The sequence below is a fragment of the Pipistrellus hanaki genome (assembly GCF_964339955.1).
Source record: "Pipistrellus hanaki genome assembly, chromosome: 9".
Classification (NCBI taxonomy): domain Eukaryota; kingdom Metazoa; phylum Chordata; class Mammalia; order Chiroptera; family Vespertilionidae; genus Pipistrellus; species Pipistrellus hanaki.
In genome coordinates, this window is record NC_140511.1 from 25610350 (window position 1) to 25628051 (window position 17702).

The 17702-nt window shown below is 36.9% G+C and overlaps 1 protein-coding gene across 5 annotated transcripts in view; it reads left to right on the forward strand.

Moving 5' to 3' along the window:
* The window catches only part of MTMR2 (myotubularin related protein 2), an 88192-nt gene that overhangs the window by 55045 nt on the left and 15445 nt on the right, over positions 1 to 17702 (forward strand). For all 5 annotated transcript variants that reach the window (XM_084895386.1, XM_084895388.1, XM_084895387.1 and 2 more), the window contains 6 exons: positions 5380 to 5474; positions 6024 to 6134; positions 8606 to 8707; positions 10435 to 10518; positions 13321 to 13470; positions 14421 to 14609. In XM_084895386.1, the coding sequence (XP_084751512.1) occupies positions 5380 to 5474; positions 6024 to 6134; positions 8606 to 8707; positions 10435 to 10518; positions 13321 to 13470; positions 14421 to 14609 (731 nt within the window). The remainder of the gene's footprint in view (positions 1 to 5379; positions 5475 to 6023; positions 6135 to 8605; positions 8708 to 10434; positions 10519 to 13320; positions 13471 to 14420; positions 14610 to 17702) is intronic.

Consider the following 17702-nt stretch of genomic DNA (forward strand, 5'->3'; position numbering starts at 1 on the left):
ATTATGAATTCAGAGATCATAATAATCTGGCCACTCAGTGTATTAATAACAATGGTTCTCATCATTGAGTGCTCACTGTCTCATTAACCATCTTTACAGGAATCTTCTGAGAAGGTGTTAATCCTATTTAGTAGATGAGGAAATTAAAGCATAGGGTGACTATGTACGTAGTGAAATTATTGTGACAACTTTTTTCCTCTTTTGAACCTAGAGCACGTTCCCTTTCTGCTGTGATAAATGACCCTACAAAAGACATTCTATTTGCCATTCAGTCTGTTTTGGGCTTTTCTTGCATAAATAACATGACTCCCTTTGGGACTTTGTTCTTGACCCATTTCCCTTTTCCCTCCCATAAGGTCTTTTGGTTGGCCATATCTAAATTATTAGCTTTATTTACCATATATCTACTGGTGACCTCAAAATTTGTTCTTTCTATTGCCAACCTCTATCCTACTGTATATAAATAATTGTCTTCATCTTAGATACATGCCCTTGGATATCTTATAGATATCCCTTATACCCAACATCTCCTAAATTATTTCTAAATTTACTCCTATTCTTTTATTCTCTTCCTCAGTTAACATTAAAAACAGCTGTTCATTCACTTAATGTGGGTGAGCAGACTGCTTTTTTTGTGTGCTTTTTTTTTGTTTTTGTTTTTGTTTTTTTGTTAATCCTTACCTGAGAATATTTTCCCCATTGATTTTCTTTTTTTTAAGAGAGAATGGAAAGGAAGGGTGGGGGCAGGATGGGGGGCGGAGAGAAAGAGAGAAAGAGAGAAAGAAACATTGATGTGAGAAAGACACATCAACTGGTTGCCTTCCTGCATGTGCCTGGACTGGGGCTGGAGATTGAGCCTACAACCGAGGTAAGAGGTTTGTGCCCTGGTCCTATATTGAACCCACAATCCTTTAGTCCACAGGCTGATGATCTAACCACTGAGCAAACAGGCTAAGGGCTTTTTTCTGAACCCTGCTATCCAGTCAATTACTAGGTCCAGACGACTTGATCTCTAAGAATTTCTTTAATTTATCTTTCCTCTTGGGTTTCATGAGCCCTTGGTATCATATTTATGTGTATTTAATTCCAGGTACCTATGAGAATCTTCCAGTGGAGATATCTAGGAGAGAGATCTTAGGATATTAGGAGAGAGATCAGGGTTGGATGACCATATTTTGAAATAATCAGAACATGGATATTAGTTGAAAAATGAGAGGAGGAAAATAAATTGGAGAGTGTATGGAATGAGAAGAGGGCCAAGAACATAGCTTGATAAATGTTTTGGAATCATATGGTAGAAAAGGAACCAGGGAAGGAAATTGAGAAGTGAAAAGAATATGATGGAATATAAATTACAGAGAACGACACTGTATACTTACCTTTGTTTAAATAGGTACTTTACTTTCCCACTTCTGCATATTGGATTAGGTTTTTTCTCTGCATTGAGTGCTGTCTTATTATCCCTACCCATCATTGGGGTACAACTCACATGCATATGTTCCTTGAACCTTCTCTGATCCCATAGCTCAGTGGTCGGCAAACTGCGGCTCTTGAGCTGCAATTTGCCGCTCTGTTGACTAATGAGTTTGCCGACCACTGACCTGAACTCTCAATTCCAATAATTACAAGCTGTTGTTATTCCTTGTGATTAAGCCCCTAGCTCAGTGTTTCCCAAACTTCTCTCATGATAAGAATCACCTGGTGGAGTTGTTAAAACACAGATTCCTGAATCCCAACTAAGAAGTGCTAAACTAGAATTTTTGAGAACATATAGGTAAAATTGCATACCTAACTTAGTGCTCTGTATATAAAATCTGTCTTAGAGCACTAGTTAAGTATACAATTTTACCTATATGTTCCCAAAAATTCTAGTTTAGCACTTCTTAGTTGGGATTCAGGAATCTGTGTTTTAACAACTCCACCAGGTTATTCTCATCATGAGAGAAGTTTGGGAAACACTGCCCTAGCTGAATGGACTTTTCTCTGAACTAGAGCATGCTTTTGTGCCTCTCTTTCTGTATAGATTGCATGTTGTCATGTATTACATTTATTTGGATCTATTTTATATCCTTATAGATATTTATTCTCAAGGCCATTATAGTTTTGCCTCATGGAAATTATTATAGATTATTCCTCTGTGAACTCAGTGAAAATTTGAGAGGATTAATAAGTCTAAGCTCTTTGGGTATAACTAGACTATATTAATATTGCAGATTTAGAGGAATATCTAATATACTAAATAAAGTATTCTGATTCAGAATCATGAATATTGTGCAAAAATTAAATTTAATACATTGAAGTACAAAGCTAGAGTAATGTTGAATAAGTTAATTTATGTAGAAAATATGTTTGATTTTTAGTTGGTCTAATGTTAGTCTGTAGTTTATATGTGTTTTTTTTTTTTTTTTTTTGTTTTTTTTAAGAGTAAGGGTAGGAACATGAACAGAATGCTTTAGGGAAGTAACAGGCTCTGAATCTGTGGCTTGGGCACATCGGCAGTAGAGGTGGCCCGGACTGCAGTGTTGCAACCTTTGACACAGAAGACAGATTGTGCTACTCTAGTGGCCTCTTTGCACAATGTGGTGGAGAGAGATTTGAATTTGTAGACAGAGGAACTGCATTCAAGTCTTAATATTAGCATTTACTGGTTCTGAAACATTAGGCATTTTATTTCACTTCTCTGAGCCCTCGTATTCTCATCTAAAACTTGTAGTTAATTCTAGGTCTTATATTTAAGGGTTGTTATGAAGATTGAAGGGAGATACTCAGATGAAAAGTATTTTATAAACTCTGAAGTGCTAGGCTGTCAGTGCTGGTTGTTATTACTGTTATTTTCTCAATAAGGTGCCTACTCATAGTCTCCCTTTCACTTGGTACAAGCCCTGCTAAACATAAACCCTTTTCTTAGAATGACTTAGCTGCCCCCAGCCTGAGGAGGAAGGGTAAAGAACAATGATGATAATAGTAACATGGGAATAAATCCTTGTAAAATAGTTCTAATTTTGAAAGCACTTTCACATGTATTATCTCATGATCCTATATAATATCCTAATATGTTATGTGTTCAGACGTCCAGTTATCTGCTTAACCAATCAAAGCATAATATGTTAATGATATGGTAAGGCCATTCAACCACTCCCTATGACGTGCACTGACCACCAGAGGGTAGATGCTCAATGCAGGAGCTGCACCTGGTGGTCATTGCGCGCCCACATGGGGAGCTCTGCTCAGCCAGAAGCCGAGCTCAGCTGGTGAGCACAGTGGCGGTGGCGGGAGCCTCTCTTGCCTCTGTGGCAGTGCTAAGGATGTCCGGCTGCGTCTTAGGCATCCTCTGAGGGCTCACTGACTGTGAGAGGGCACCGGCTGGGCTGAGGGCCACCCCCCCTTCCAGTGCAATAATTTTGTGCACCAGGCCTCTAGTTTTACAATAAAGGGGTAAGTGTAACAGAAACATAAGACAAGGAGAGAAATATTCTGTATAGGACTATAGAATAATAAGGTTGATTTACTTGTGTAAGATAATGGCTCTGCAGGGAATCCAGAAATAATTTTACTAACACGAATAAAGCTTTCGTAGTTAAGGTAAAAATTCATAAAGTTAAGAAAATGTATTCAAGGCAAGTTTGTGTACCTTTCTATAATGATAGGTTTAATTTTAAAAGTTTTCCTCTAAGTGCAACATGCATTGGAAACAGTGATTTTAAAAATATTGCTCAAACTTGAATATTCCCAAAGGGACTGTTTTGAAATGTTAGAAATGTTTGTTAGAAGATCAGTCTCTTGATCCTGAGCTGAGTAGACAAATGCAGAGAGAGAGAGAGAGGACCAGGCATTTACATTTTTAAAAAATTAAAATTATTTATTGTTTAATGTTTACATAAGTCTCCTTTTTCCCTCATTGACCTCTCCCTGGTCACCCCAACCCCAGGAAATGTCCTCCTCTTCCCCTCCCCCCATCTCTGTCCATTGGTTATGCTCATATCATGACTCTCTTCCTGTCCAGTCATCTAAAAACCTCACTCTTACTCTTTGAGACAGCATGCAGGGACCTGGAGAGCAAAAGAGAAAGACAAGCATCAAATGATATCACTTATATGTGGAATCAAATGAAGAAAATAAATCGATGAACAAAACATTCTGAGACATTGAAACATGCAACAGACTAACATATTTCAGAAGGGAATGGAAGGAGATTAAAGAAAGAAATTAAATGTATATATGTATAGCCCATGGACAAACAGTAGTGCAGGGAAGCCTGGGAAGGGGTGGCTGTGAAGTGGAAGGGATTAATGGGGGGAAAAAGGAGGGATATTTGTTATATTTTCAACAATAAAGTTTAAAAAGAACAAAAAGATCAGTCTCATTTCAAATTCCATAGAAAGTAGTCATTTCTTCACAGTAATAACTAAAAAGCAGAGTCAGGAAGTTGCAATACTTTATTAAATGCATTTCATGTCTCTACATTTTCCCAGAAACCCCTTGAGAGGTCTTTAGGAATTTGTTCCTCCTAATTGTTGTGCCCTACTTCCTTGGCACAGTTAGGATATTTCTTTATTTGCCGATTTGCTACAATAATGACATTGCAGGGATTTATGAATATTTTAAGAAATAAAAAAAACCTCTTTGTATTGGGCATTATTAATTTTACCATATTAAATATTATTTTGAGCTATTAGTTGGTACTTGAGTTAAGTAATACATGCTTTTAAAAGCCCAGTGCTGTATAGATTTGTCATAATAACATTTAATAAAGCTTTGCTTATGATTATTGCTCCAAGGAGTTGGACATCAGTTGCTTGGTCAGGAATATAATATCCTCTTATTAAGTTTATTTTTTCTGAGATTATATTTCATATGCACTCCTTCCCCATAAATATCAGGTCAGAAGTTTTTGGTATAATATGTTTCAGCTATTGTATTTTTAGAGGTATGTTGACAGACTAGACTATGGCCAGAAGACCAGCAGATTGGCGAAGTGATGTTGAAACTATGATAAGATGATCGGTGACTGTGACATGAGACATTTACTGTTAACCACCATTACCACCACCCCTTCACCCACTGCTCCAACTACCACCTCTGTTTTATCCAACAGGGGTAGTGGCTTCTCTGTTTCCTTCTGTTTTGTCTCAGAGTAAGGGACATCCCTCTGCCTCTTCAAGTCCTTCACATTGATTTTCGATTTCTTTCCCCAATTACTGCATGTTTGGAAGCTTGGATTTGGATTCTGTGTTTATTTTGAATCATTGGTTATGTGATTTCTGAGTATGAGTTAGAATAGCAGTCAGAATTCTATTAAATTTCATTTGTGAAAAGATGAGAGTATAGTTTTTAATAGTGCATACTGCATAGTAAATTGTGGACCCTTTGCCTTTTCAGCCAAAGATGTAACTTATATATGTCCATTCACTGGTGCTGTACGAGGAACTCTGACTGTCACAAATTACAGGTTATATTTCAAAAGCATGGAACGGGTAAGTCTCGTTGGGTTGGATTTTTATGTGTACACTAGAGGCCAGGTGCATGAAAATTCATGCACTGGAGGGGGGTGTCCCTCAGCTTGGCCTGCCCCTCTCACAGTTCAGGAGCCCTCAGGAATGGGAGGCGACCCGGCGACCCAGGAAGGCAATGCCCCCATCGCACCTCTGCTGCTGCCACTGCTGGCAGCACAAACTTTGGCTGGTCCTGGTTACCTGCGCCTCGGGCTGGCGCTGGGCAGCTGGGGGACTGAGGGCGGGTCTGGCAGCACCATGTGCCTGCCGTGCCTCCCTCTTTCTCCCAAGCTGGGCTGAAAGGACTGTGGGACTCCAGCAGGGCTGAGGGGACGGGGTGCCGCCGGCTTTGTGATGGTCTGACGGTCAATTTGCATATTCCCTTTTTATTAGATAGGATTTCTGTATTATTTGCAGACAGTTTTAATTTTCAATAATTTTTAATTAAAGTGTTACCCATTAAAATTTTTCTCAGCTATAATTATACAATATTCGTTGCTCAGTTTTGTTTTTCTCTTTCCTTCTTTTTAGGACCCTCCATTTGTTTTAGATGCTTCACTTGGTGTGATAAGTAGAGTAGAAAAAATTGGTGGTGCTTCCAGTCGAGGTGAAAATTCTTATGGATTAGAAATTGTGTGCAAGGTAAATTTCATAATATGTATTCAGTGATATTTAATATGAAAAACTTTATATTAATTAGGACCTATCTTTAGAAACTGGTTACCAAATATCTAATGGGTTTGTACCTGGAAATGCCATTCTTGTAGAGGAAAACAACATTTAAGAGTCATAAAAAGCTGCTCTATCATGAATTAGACTTGCATTCTTTTGGACCCAATAAAATGTACTTTAACATTAATTATTTCATGTTGAGCCTCATAAAAATCTTGAGATAGGCAGATAGACATTATTACCTTTAACTTATATATTAGAAACACAAGGATCTGAGCAGTGAAGATATGGCACTTTGTAGTTGAACTGGTTATGATATATTCATCATCAACAATTTTTCTTTTTTCTAGTTTTCATAATTTGTGAATCTGCTTCTGAAACAGTGGTGGGGAAAGCTTGATATTAAAGACCTTTCCTGTTTTTGTATCAAACTTGCATTCTTTAAATGCACTGATACTTGAACTAAATTTAGATTGTTACAGTTTTCGTGTTCAGTCAGAAATTTAATACCATATACCCTTTGCAGGCCACACCTAATCGGTGCACATCTCAGTTCTTTTTTTCTGGTCTGCCTATGCCAAAAGTAAAAGCAACAGTACATGCATACCTTTTAAGATTCTTTTGTATGCTAATCTTAGCAGTTTATGAATCTATCATTAAAGCCAATGACTTAGTAATTATGTTTTTGCTTTTCCATTGTAGTCAGAATGGCTCTAGGAATGTAATAATTGTCAACCCTGTGTCAAGCTCACTGTCTCCTGATCACTTTTCTGGAGTGTGATAGTAAATAGAACATAGACGCCAAGAGAAAATGAAAGAGGGTGGCTGAAATCTTGATAATTTCAAGTGCGATTTTTTTCATGGACAAGACCATTAACAAGTCCAGACATTTGTAGGGCTTCTGCTGGGGTAGTTAGAGAGTGCTCAGTGGTTAACAGATGCTTATGAACATCTCTACTGTTGTAAAGGTACTTACTGAGGGAAAACAAGCTATCAGCTTAGCTTCCTGCACATATTTGTTTTATAGGATGGCAGGACTAACATTCTAGTTTTAGCTCAGATTTGTAATAAAATGTTCTTTTTTTATGTACATTGTAGTGTGACGTCTGTTTTTGGTATATTAAAGCTATTTTGAGTTCTGCCTAGATTAAAACACTTAAATAAGATGAAGTCTTGAAATTTTTCTTAATCCCGAATTTTTTACTAACTGAGGTAGCTCAGTTAGTTAGAGCATCGTGCCAATATGTCGATACACCGAGGTTGCAGGTTTGATTTCCAATGAGGGTACATACAAGAAGCAACCAATGGTGCATAAACAAGTGGAACAACAAATCAATGTTTCTATCTCTGTCTCAAATTAAGAAATAAAAAAAAGAAAAAGAAAATGAATTGAAGACAAATAATGTGAGGGAATCTTGGTCTTTAGATCTGACTTGTAGTGCCCGGATGATACCAACCAAACTGTTCAGAGTTGATCTGCCAGTAGATGGTTGAAGGACTTGGACATGGAGTGGATGAAGACATTTAGGCAGAGTTTGGTTCTAGCAGTCTCAGTAGCAGGAGACTTAGAAAGTGGAGAACATGATATGATACTTCAGATACAGTATCTCTAATCTCCAGTGTCACTTTCATGGATCGATCTTGAGTCCATAAGCAGTGGTAAATTTTCTGTCCTCTGTCCTCTGAGTAAAGTGTAATTTCCCTGCCTTCAGAAGGTGTCTAAGTTATTTTTGTACCCCACATTCACAGATCTTGACCCCTCCCCCCCCTCCTCCTCCTCCTCCTCCTCCTTATTCTCTTCCTCCTCCTCCTCCTCCTCCTTTTCCTTCCTCCTTCCTCCTCCCTCCTCCTCCTCCTTCCTCTTCCTTCCTCCTCCTCCTTCCTCCTCCTTCCTCCTCCTTCTTTCTTCTTCCTTTGTTGTACTTTTTAAAAAAAATTGATTTTGGCCCTGGCCCATTTGCTCAATGGTTAGAATGCTGGTTCAAGGACCAAAGGGTTACGAACTCAGTTCCCATTCAAGGGAAGGTGGGGGAGGTGACCAAATTCATGTATTTCTGTCAAATCAGTATTTTCTCTCCCCCTCCCCCTTCCTCTCCTCCTCTCTCTCTCCCTCCTCTCACCCCTCTTTCCTTCCTTTCACTCTCTTTAAAAAAATCAGTGGGAAAAATATCCTCGTGAAGATTTAAAAATTATTTTGGAGAGAAAAAGACAAACATTGATTTGTTGTTCCACCCACTCATGTATTCACTGGTTGCTTATTGTATGTGCCCTGACAGGGATGGATCCTGCAATCTTGGGGTATTGGGACGATGCTCTAACCAACTGAACTACCCAGCCAGATCTTAACATTTTATAAGATAGTTCCAAGTTACCTAATCTGTTCATTAAATAAAAAGTGAACAAACAATGAAAGATGACTTGAAGCCTAAATCTTTTTTTAGGATATTCGAAATTTACGGTTTGCTCATAAACCTGAAGGGCGGACTAGAAGATCCATATTTGAGAATCTAATGAAATATGCATTTCCTGTCTCTAATAATCTGGTAAGATGTTTCTTATCTTTGGAAAAACTGTATTATCATTACTTATGTAGTGTAAAGAAATTTGTCTAGGCTATCTAGAATCTACATTTATGATCCTGCTTTGCCATTCAACTAGATGGGTGTAAGGTTTTAACATGATCTCTTAGAAAAATTTTTAGTATAAAATGAGGAAGCTTGACTAGCTGATTTCCAGCATCCATTCTTGTGTACTGATATTCAATAATTATATGATCTTTCCAGAGTATCCATAATGAAGAGCAGTGTATAGTCTTCCTTTGGGTTTGAAATCTTTTTAATTGGGAGCTGACAGTTTAGCAACTTTAAGAAAGATACTTAACTGAGTCCCTTACAATGTGCTTTTAACAGTGTTAGGCTTCCTCATTTATGTTACACTAAAGGCCTGGTCCACAAAATTCATGTTACGGGGTTGGGGGAGGAGGTCCCTTAGCCCTGCCTGCGTCCTCTTGTAATCTGGGACCCCCCGGGGGATATCCAGCCTAAACCAGCAGTCGGACATCCCTCTCGCAATCCAGGACGCTGCATGCTCCAGTGACCATACTTATCATACAGGTGAAAGGATCTTGCTGTTGTATGGGCAGCTACATTTTTTTTGCCCTGATTATAAAAAAGTAGTACATAACATGATCCTTCTGAGGCAGTAGTAGCATTTTCCCCATCTTACAGGTGGAAAAACTGAAGCAGAGAGAAGTAATTTGCTTTGTCATACAGTTATAAGTATCAGAATCAGGGCTGATCACAAAAATGTGCACGCCAGAGTCCATGCATGTCATTGCTGCATTATCCTCTTTTTTTTCAGTGTTAGACTAGCCTTGCCAGGTTTTAATTTTTAAATCTAAGAGACTGTTCCCAATATATAGGGCAGGGTCCGTAGGCCTGGCCCGTGAGCAGGGCCATCTGTGGGTTAACAGGTGGGTGGGACAGTCTGGGGGCCCAGCTAGAACCTGCCTTGGCTGGTGGCCTGGTGTTACCCGCTAGCCGGCCCTGCCCCCCCGATCGCCACCACCGGTCACCTCCCTCTGGAAGGGGGGGGGGCAGATGCTCAATGCAGGAGCAGAACCCCCCACCCTCACCCCCCTGACTGGGTGCAGCTCCTGCATTGAGCATCTGCCCCCTGGTGGTCAGTGCATATCATAATGACTGGTCATTTCGCCTTTCGGTCGATTTGCATATTAGGGTTTTATTATATAGGAGAGTTTAACTTCCAGAGTAGCCCTATGGTGGTCAATATTATTTATCCAGGAGCAGGTAAATAATTAACTCAAGGGAATAGCTAGTAGGGAGTAAAATTTGGAACTAGTAACTCCAGTTTTTGTATGTTTTTCCTCAAAGGTGCTTAACTCCTGATATCTGTGATGTCAGACTAATTAATTATATCAGAAGACACACTTTTTATAAAATGTCATTTTTTTAGAGGTAAACCTAAAACAGCTGCTTTTGATATCTGAAGGAACTATGGTGAAATGTTAACATTTAATAAATCTTGGTGGTTGACCTCTTGTTTTTCTATATGTTGGAAAAATATGAAAAAATAATACATTTTCAAAATTTTAAAACAAAGCTAAAGGAACAATATTAAAAAAGGACACCAATACAAAATATCCTGGCAGAGAAGTAAATGGAAATATTGGATTTGATGAGGATATATTTCTGATTCATTATCTTCTTAACTGTCTTTTAAGGTCTTAACTCTGATTGCTTTTTTGTAGCCTCTTTTTGCTTTTGAATACAAAGAAGTATTTTCTGAAAACGGGTGGAAACTTTATGACCCTCTTTTAGAATATAGAAGGCAGGTATGTATTTTTTCTTTTAATTTTACTATACTATATTCTTTTTATTTACTATGTTATATTCTTTTTATTACAACATTTTATGGGAAGAAGTAAACAGATATATATATAGTCGTGTGGTGTTTTTTGTTTTTTAAATAACGGCTAATCCTGCTTTTAGGGCTGTCTTTCAGTTACCTTAAACTGCTTTCTAGACTGTGCCAGTGATTTTTAATGAATCTTTACTTGTCTAAGAGTTTACAGGTAAATCAGTTTATTTTAAAAAATATTTAATAGTTTTAAAAATTAAAATAAAATGGTAAATACATTAAATTTTAATGTCTTACATCACTAAACATTTACTCAATTTTCCTCTTATTGTGTATGCTGTAATTTAATTCTGAAAACATTTCAAATAGTTCTGTTTCTAATGTAGTGCTACCTAAAACTATGAAAATTTTACATATTCACCTAGGCTACACATTTACATAAAATGTTAACAAATCAAATCTGGTATCATGACTAAGGTGGGTTGGTTTCATATTTGAATGCCTATCAGTGTGATTTCATTACCACAATAAGAGAGAGAGCTGAATCCAATCTTGAAATCAGTGTCACAGTGAATGTGTCATTCTCCCTATTTTTCTCAGTACACCAGTTCCCAAAGAGGTCCTGCTCCGCAGCATGTGCCGGCTCGTAGGGGAGGCCGGGGGAAGGCCAATCAATTGGGGGGAGGAGGGAAGGAGAAATATGTACTACTATTTGTAAACCTTTAAACAATAAAAACTTAAAAAATAAATAAACTACCTAAAATAGTCTTTATTTTCACCTTTCCACATGTTCATGGTACTATCTTGAGAATTTAAGTGCAGACACATTGATTGCTTTTTGGTAATCATTAGATTTGATATTCAAATTATCCTAGAATTCAGGTTTGAAAATCATTAAGCTGTGATTTTTGTATTTAGATTCCAAACAATGCATTTTAATTATAAAACTTCTCATTTAATCACGTGTGACACGTATAATTTAAAATTCCTCATTCAGTTATAAAACCATCTACTGACAAATATGAAGCAGGATACAAAATAAGTGGGTCAACTAAACCAGGCCATTCTAAGATTTTTGCTAACCCAAATCTTGGAAAGCAACCAGCAAATCTAACAAATGTCTTTATAATTGTAAAAATATTCTTTGGAAATCTGGACAGAAATTGCTGTTATTGTAGCATTCAACATTGAACTTTGGAAAGCAGATGAGAATAACTGTGTCCAAGAAAAGAAATAAATTATTATTAAAAAGAAAAAATAAAGAGTAAATGAACTATTCCCATAAAGAGAATTATGAGATTAGGAAACATGAAAGTCAGAAGAGAGCATTGAACTCTGCATTAAATACATGCTTATGGTTTTTGACTTATTAGATGAATTTGTTGAATATTTTTCTAAAGTCAGACACTTAATTTGTCTCTGAGAAAGCAAGCTAAAGTCTAATGGAAAAGCCACTGTATTTGTAATTCGAAGGCTCAGTTTTTTCAATATTTTCTGTATGTTATAGAAGAAAATGAAGGTAGTAATCTCTTAATATAAACCTTAAGATTAGACATAAAGCATCAGAGTATTCTTTTTTTTTAATTGAAAAATATTGAAAGTGGTAATTCTTGCACACTGTATAAAATTCAAAAGGTACAAAAGGTATATTGAAATGTAGGTTGGTTACCTACTAGGCCAACCTTATCCCCTTGCCATCCCAGTTCCTCCCCTTCAGGAAATATTGTTACTAGTTCTCCATATGTCCACTGAGAGATTTTATGCCTGCAGAGCTTGTGTATATTTATGTATATTATATTTTTAAGCAGATGATAGCATTCTCTGCACATTTTCTATGCCTTTTCCATTGTGTGCGGGTGTGTGTGTATAAAGAGGCTGCTGGCATAGTGCCTGCACATAGTAGGTGCTCATAAATATATTTTTACTATAATTTGGTTTCTTTTAATTCTTTTTCTGTGATGATATGAGTTGTCAGATGTAATAAAATTTTAAATCCAACCATTTAATATAAAGGCTTTATTTTCTGTAGAATGGAGGATGAAAAAATTTAAGGTCTTAATAAGCAGCCCTGTATGTGAAGTAGTACCCTAGTTTTTATATATATATATATATATATATATATATATATATATATATATATATATATATATATATATATATATATGTTTTAAATATTGAAGGACCCAATGAGAGCTAAATAATCAATGTGTATTTAAAAAAATTTACAAATATTTTGCTTGTCTCTTTTTGGCTTTGCCTTCTGTTACTTCCTTGCTTTTCTAATATGTTTTAGTTTAGAAATATTCCATTAGTACTATAATGTAGAAGTGAAAACCTCACTTTCGTATGTAAGTGGTAAATGTATATATAGCATTTTGTGGACACTTGGTGCCTTCCCTCTCAGATTTTTTTTGTATAGATAAATGACAGTAAAATTATCACCCAGTGAAATTGAATGATAATGTTCTGTTTGAAGACAGGGACTATTTGCAGTCCCACCATTTCCTTCCTTCCCATTGGATATGCTTAGCACATACCCAGCACACAATCAGTGCTTAACCTATTAACATAAAATCAGATGTAAAAAAGAATGCATATCACTGTTAGATTCTCTCAATCTAATAGGCTGGTCACCCCAGGCAGAACATAATTATTCCAACAATTTAAGAGCTGGACAGTGGAGAGGAGAGAGGTTGAATAGGATGGCTTCAGTTTTCATGTCTTAAATTTTAGTTAGACATTAATTTGTCTTATGTTGTTTTTTTTTTACATATAGGGAATTCCAAATGAAAGCTGGAGGATAACAAAGATAAATGAACGATATGAACTTTGTGATACATATCCTGCCCTCTTGGCTGTGCCAGCAAATATTCCTGATGAAGAATTAAAAAGAGTGGCAACCTTCAGATCAAGGGGCCGAATCCCAGTGAGTGTGAAGCTGTGATGAGACTTTGCACATGCTTTTGTACTGAGATTAAGGACTTGGAGAATGGATGCAGGATAAAAATAGCTACAGCCGAAGGTGTTTATGGTGATATTAGAGAATGAATTATTTAATAAAACTAAAACTGGGGGAAAGGCTGATTAAAGAAGTGTCTGAAGAATGTGACATGGCTATTAGGTGCACAGAATTGCATGATTCTTAACTTGAAAACAAAGTTGGTTCTTTGTATTTTCACTATTTTGTTGTACATTCTTGGTGATAAACGCTCTTTTCCTTTAAATCCTAGAAACAAGAGAACTTTACAAAATCTTGATGAATTACTGTGTTCTAGAAAGACCAGCTTAAATAATTTTAAGTACAAAATTCATAGATTTGAAAGACTTTATAGTTGGGCAGTTTTGCTGATATAGTAATAAAACTTTAAAAGTGGGACTTACCATATTTTCCGGTGTATAAGACGACCTTTGAAACGAAAAAAAGTCAACCGAAAATCGGGGGCAAAAGACCAAAAATTGCACAAAAATTACCTGCAGATCTTGACGGCAAAGTAAGTCTTTTCTTTGAAGTGGGGGGTAGTCTTATACAGCGAATATAGGCCTAAACCTATGTTTTAACTGTAAAATTAGGGGGTCGTCTTATACGCCAGAAAATATGGTAGCCCCTTTTTAAAGTAGGTTTTCTAGAGATAACACTTCCCAATAATCAATGACTTTTATAAATTAATAGCTGATAAAGGTATTAGACCAAGTTTTCCATATCCTAGAGTTTGTTTGAAAGAAAAGTGATGATATTTGATAGTAGCTCCAATATATCTTATCATGGCTAGGGTTTGGACTCAATTAGAAAGCAGAGTATTATAGAGTAATTTTTTTTAGGAGAATTATTAACAAATAAATATATAAAGGGTGTGTTGCCACTTCCCCCCCATTTAGGTTTTATCCTGGATTCATCCTGAAAGTCAGGCCACGATCACTCGATGCAGCCAGCCCATGGTAGGAGTGAGTGGGAAGCGAAGTAAAGAAGATGAGAAATACCTTCAAGCCATCATGGACTCTAATGCCCAGTCTCATAAAATCTTTATATTCGATGCCCGGCCAAGTGTTAATGCTGTTGCCAATAAGGTGAGATTACCTTTCAGTAATTAATATTATATTGTAGTTTCATGAATCAGCTCAGTTTGGCAGAAGCCACAATGCAGTAGAAAGAGTTCAGGCTTTCCAGTGATATAGATAGAGATTCTAATTCTGGCTATCCTTGCTGTGGTATGACTTTGAGTTCATTATTTAATCATTTTAGACCGTGATTGTTCATTTGTAAAATGAGAATAATAATAGCTAACAGGATGTAGTAAAAAATAGTGCAGAACCCTGTGCTTACATAAAGATAGGTGTTCAGGAAGAATTATTATTCTTTCTCCATCCTCCAAATGACACCTGAGCTTATGCCCGAGCATGGCTGTAGGAATCAGGAAGCAGTGTTCTTAATGACCAGCGGTGCCCTCTCCTGACAGCCCTGCACATGTACCAGCTGTTCACACTGAAGACTTCAGTTAGCTGGAGCAGTCGTCCTGAGTGCTGCTATGGAATAAATATTTGCATTGTGGAAATAGAAAGTCTGGTTGACTAAATCTACCATAGGAAAAGGTGAGAGAAGAGATATAACTTAGTTTTAAGAAAGTACCTCTCTTTTTTAATCCCCAATAAGCAATGTATATGTATTACAGAAAATTACCTAGTGCAAATGAGCAAAAAAAAGGAAAAGAAAATACTTAAAGCCACCCTTAATTCTGTAACTAGGAGAGAACCATAACTAAATTGTGCTTCTAGTTCCAGACCTATGTATATATGCATACACTCATATATTTGAAACAGAATGGGATAATTGTAACTTAAAAAAATTGACACTGTATCTTTCTATGACAGTAAACGTTTGTAATATTATTTCATCTATTACATTACAAAATATGAAGTAGATAGTATAAAAAATTTGGAATACATAGAAAAGGTAAAAATCACATATAGTCATTAAGATGTTTTATATTTTCCTCCACTATTTTTTCTATGCATTGAAGTGTTGGTTATTTTGTTTCATTGTTTTTTCTATTACCATTTTATTATAAGAATAATTTCTTTTCATGAAATATTCCTATAAAATAACAGTACTCATAGTATAGGTGTATCATTCTTCTACTATTGGACATTTAAGTATTTAGTATTTTAAATATAGCTGAAATAGATATCTTTTGTTGGCATCTTTGATTATTTCCTTAAAATAGTTTACTAGCTATACATTTACTATATTAAAATTTAAAATGTGCATTTTTTTTTAACGTTTTGATTCATATTGCAAATATTCTTCAGAACGGTTGATTCAGGTTACTAACTTGGTGTCTCCCCTGCTCCTCACTATCCTATATAATAAAAGGGTAATATTAAAATTGACCCTAATGATGGAATGACCAGTCACTATGATGTGTACTGACCACCAGGGAGCAGATGCTCAACGCAGGAGCTGCCCCCTGGTGGTCAGTGTGCTCCCACAGGGGGAGCTCCGCTCTACCACAAGCCGGGCACAGTGGTGATGGCGGGAGCCTCTCCCTCCTTGGCAGTGCTGAGGCTGTCTGACTGCAGCTTCGTCGGACATCCACTGAGGGCTCTCGGGCTGCCAGAGAGATGTCTGACTGCCAGCTTAGGCCTGGCCCTCTGGGGAGCAGGCCTAAGCCAGCGGGTGGACATCCCCCAAGGGGTCCCAGATGCCAGAGGGCGCAAGCTGGGTAGAGGGACCCCTTGAGTACACGATTTTTCGTGCACCGGGCCTCTAGTGTTGAGATATAATTGACATTTAACATTGAATAAGTTTAAGGTATACAGTGTAATGATTTCATATATGCATATATTATGAAATGATTATCACAGTAATTCCAGTTTAACATCCATCACCTCCCATAGTTACAACTTTATTTTTCCTTATGATGAGAACTTTTAAGGTCTACGCTCTTAGCAACTTTCACATATAGTATTGACTGTAATCACTATGCTATATGTTAGATCTCCAAAACTTATTAATCTTATAACAAGAAGTTTGTACCTTTTGACCACCTTCACTAAAATCCCCCACTTATCCCTCTTTTTTAATTTGCAAAAAGTATATAGCCTTGTTAGAACAAATATTTTTTTGCCTGCATAGGTAAGAATAATTTTATAATTGATATGAATATGACAAATGTTCTTGCCCATGTAAAGAATTAATGGTTTGCTGGGCCCGACTGGTATGGCTCAGTGGTTGAGCATGACCTATGAACCAGGAGCTCAGGGTTCAATTCTCTGTCTGGGCACATGCTTTGGTTGCAGGCTTGATCCCTGAGGGGGACATGCAGGAGGACTGATGTTTCTCTCTCTCTGTCTCCCCGTCCCTTCCACTGTCTCTAAAAATCAATGGAAAAAATATCCTCAGGTGAGGATTAACAAACAAACAGAAAAACCACCTTGTCAGCCACTATGTCTTCCATGTATGCCCTACTCCAGCAGCTGCCAACTGGTAGTCCAGAAGGTTGGCAACCACTGGTTTAAGGAAACCAAGCAGCGGCTGTTAACCCGTGGTCTGCTTGGTCTGAAAGGTCAGTGACCGCTGCCCTACCCCAATCAGATTCACTTAATACCATCTTCTTGCATTTCTTTATACTTTATTATAGCAGTGTACATACCTAGATACTGTATGTAGGTTAGCCTTTACCTTTTTAAATATTGCATTTGATATGTCTTTTAAGTATCCCTTAATTTATAACCTTCCCTTTGCCTCAGCCTTTTGTTTATTTATTTAGTTTGTTTGTTTCTTAGTAATTCTCACCAGAGAATATTTTTTTTTTTCTGTTGATTTTTTAAATTTTTTTTATTTAAGAGACTGGAAGGGAGGAAGAGAAGGCGGGGGGTGGGGTGGGGAAGAGAAGCCTCAACATGAGAGAGACATGTATATAATTGCAGTGACTGTTCCATTATTTTTCCAGTTTTTTCTCATTAGTGCTCTAAAGTGTGATTTTTACACCTAAGATAAGTAAGAGATAGGTGAATTATTTTATTCATAAAATAGAGAAAGATTAATCCAAAAAAATTATTCCCCTTTTCAGCCATAGTTTAATTTAAACACCAGATATTTCGCATCTGTTCTGTAGATGTAGATTTAAGTCTCTGAGAATAGGGATACTATTGCACTATAGT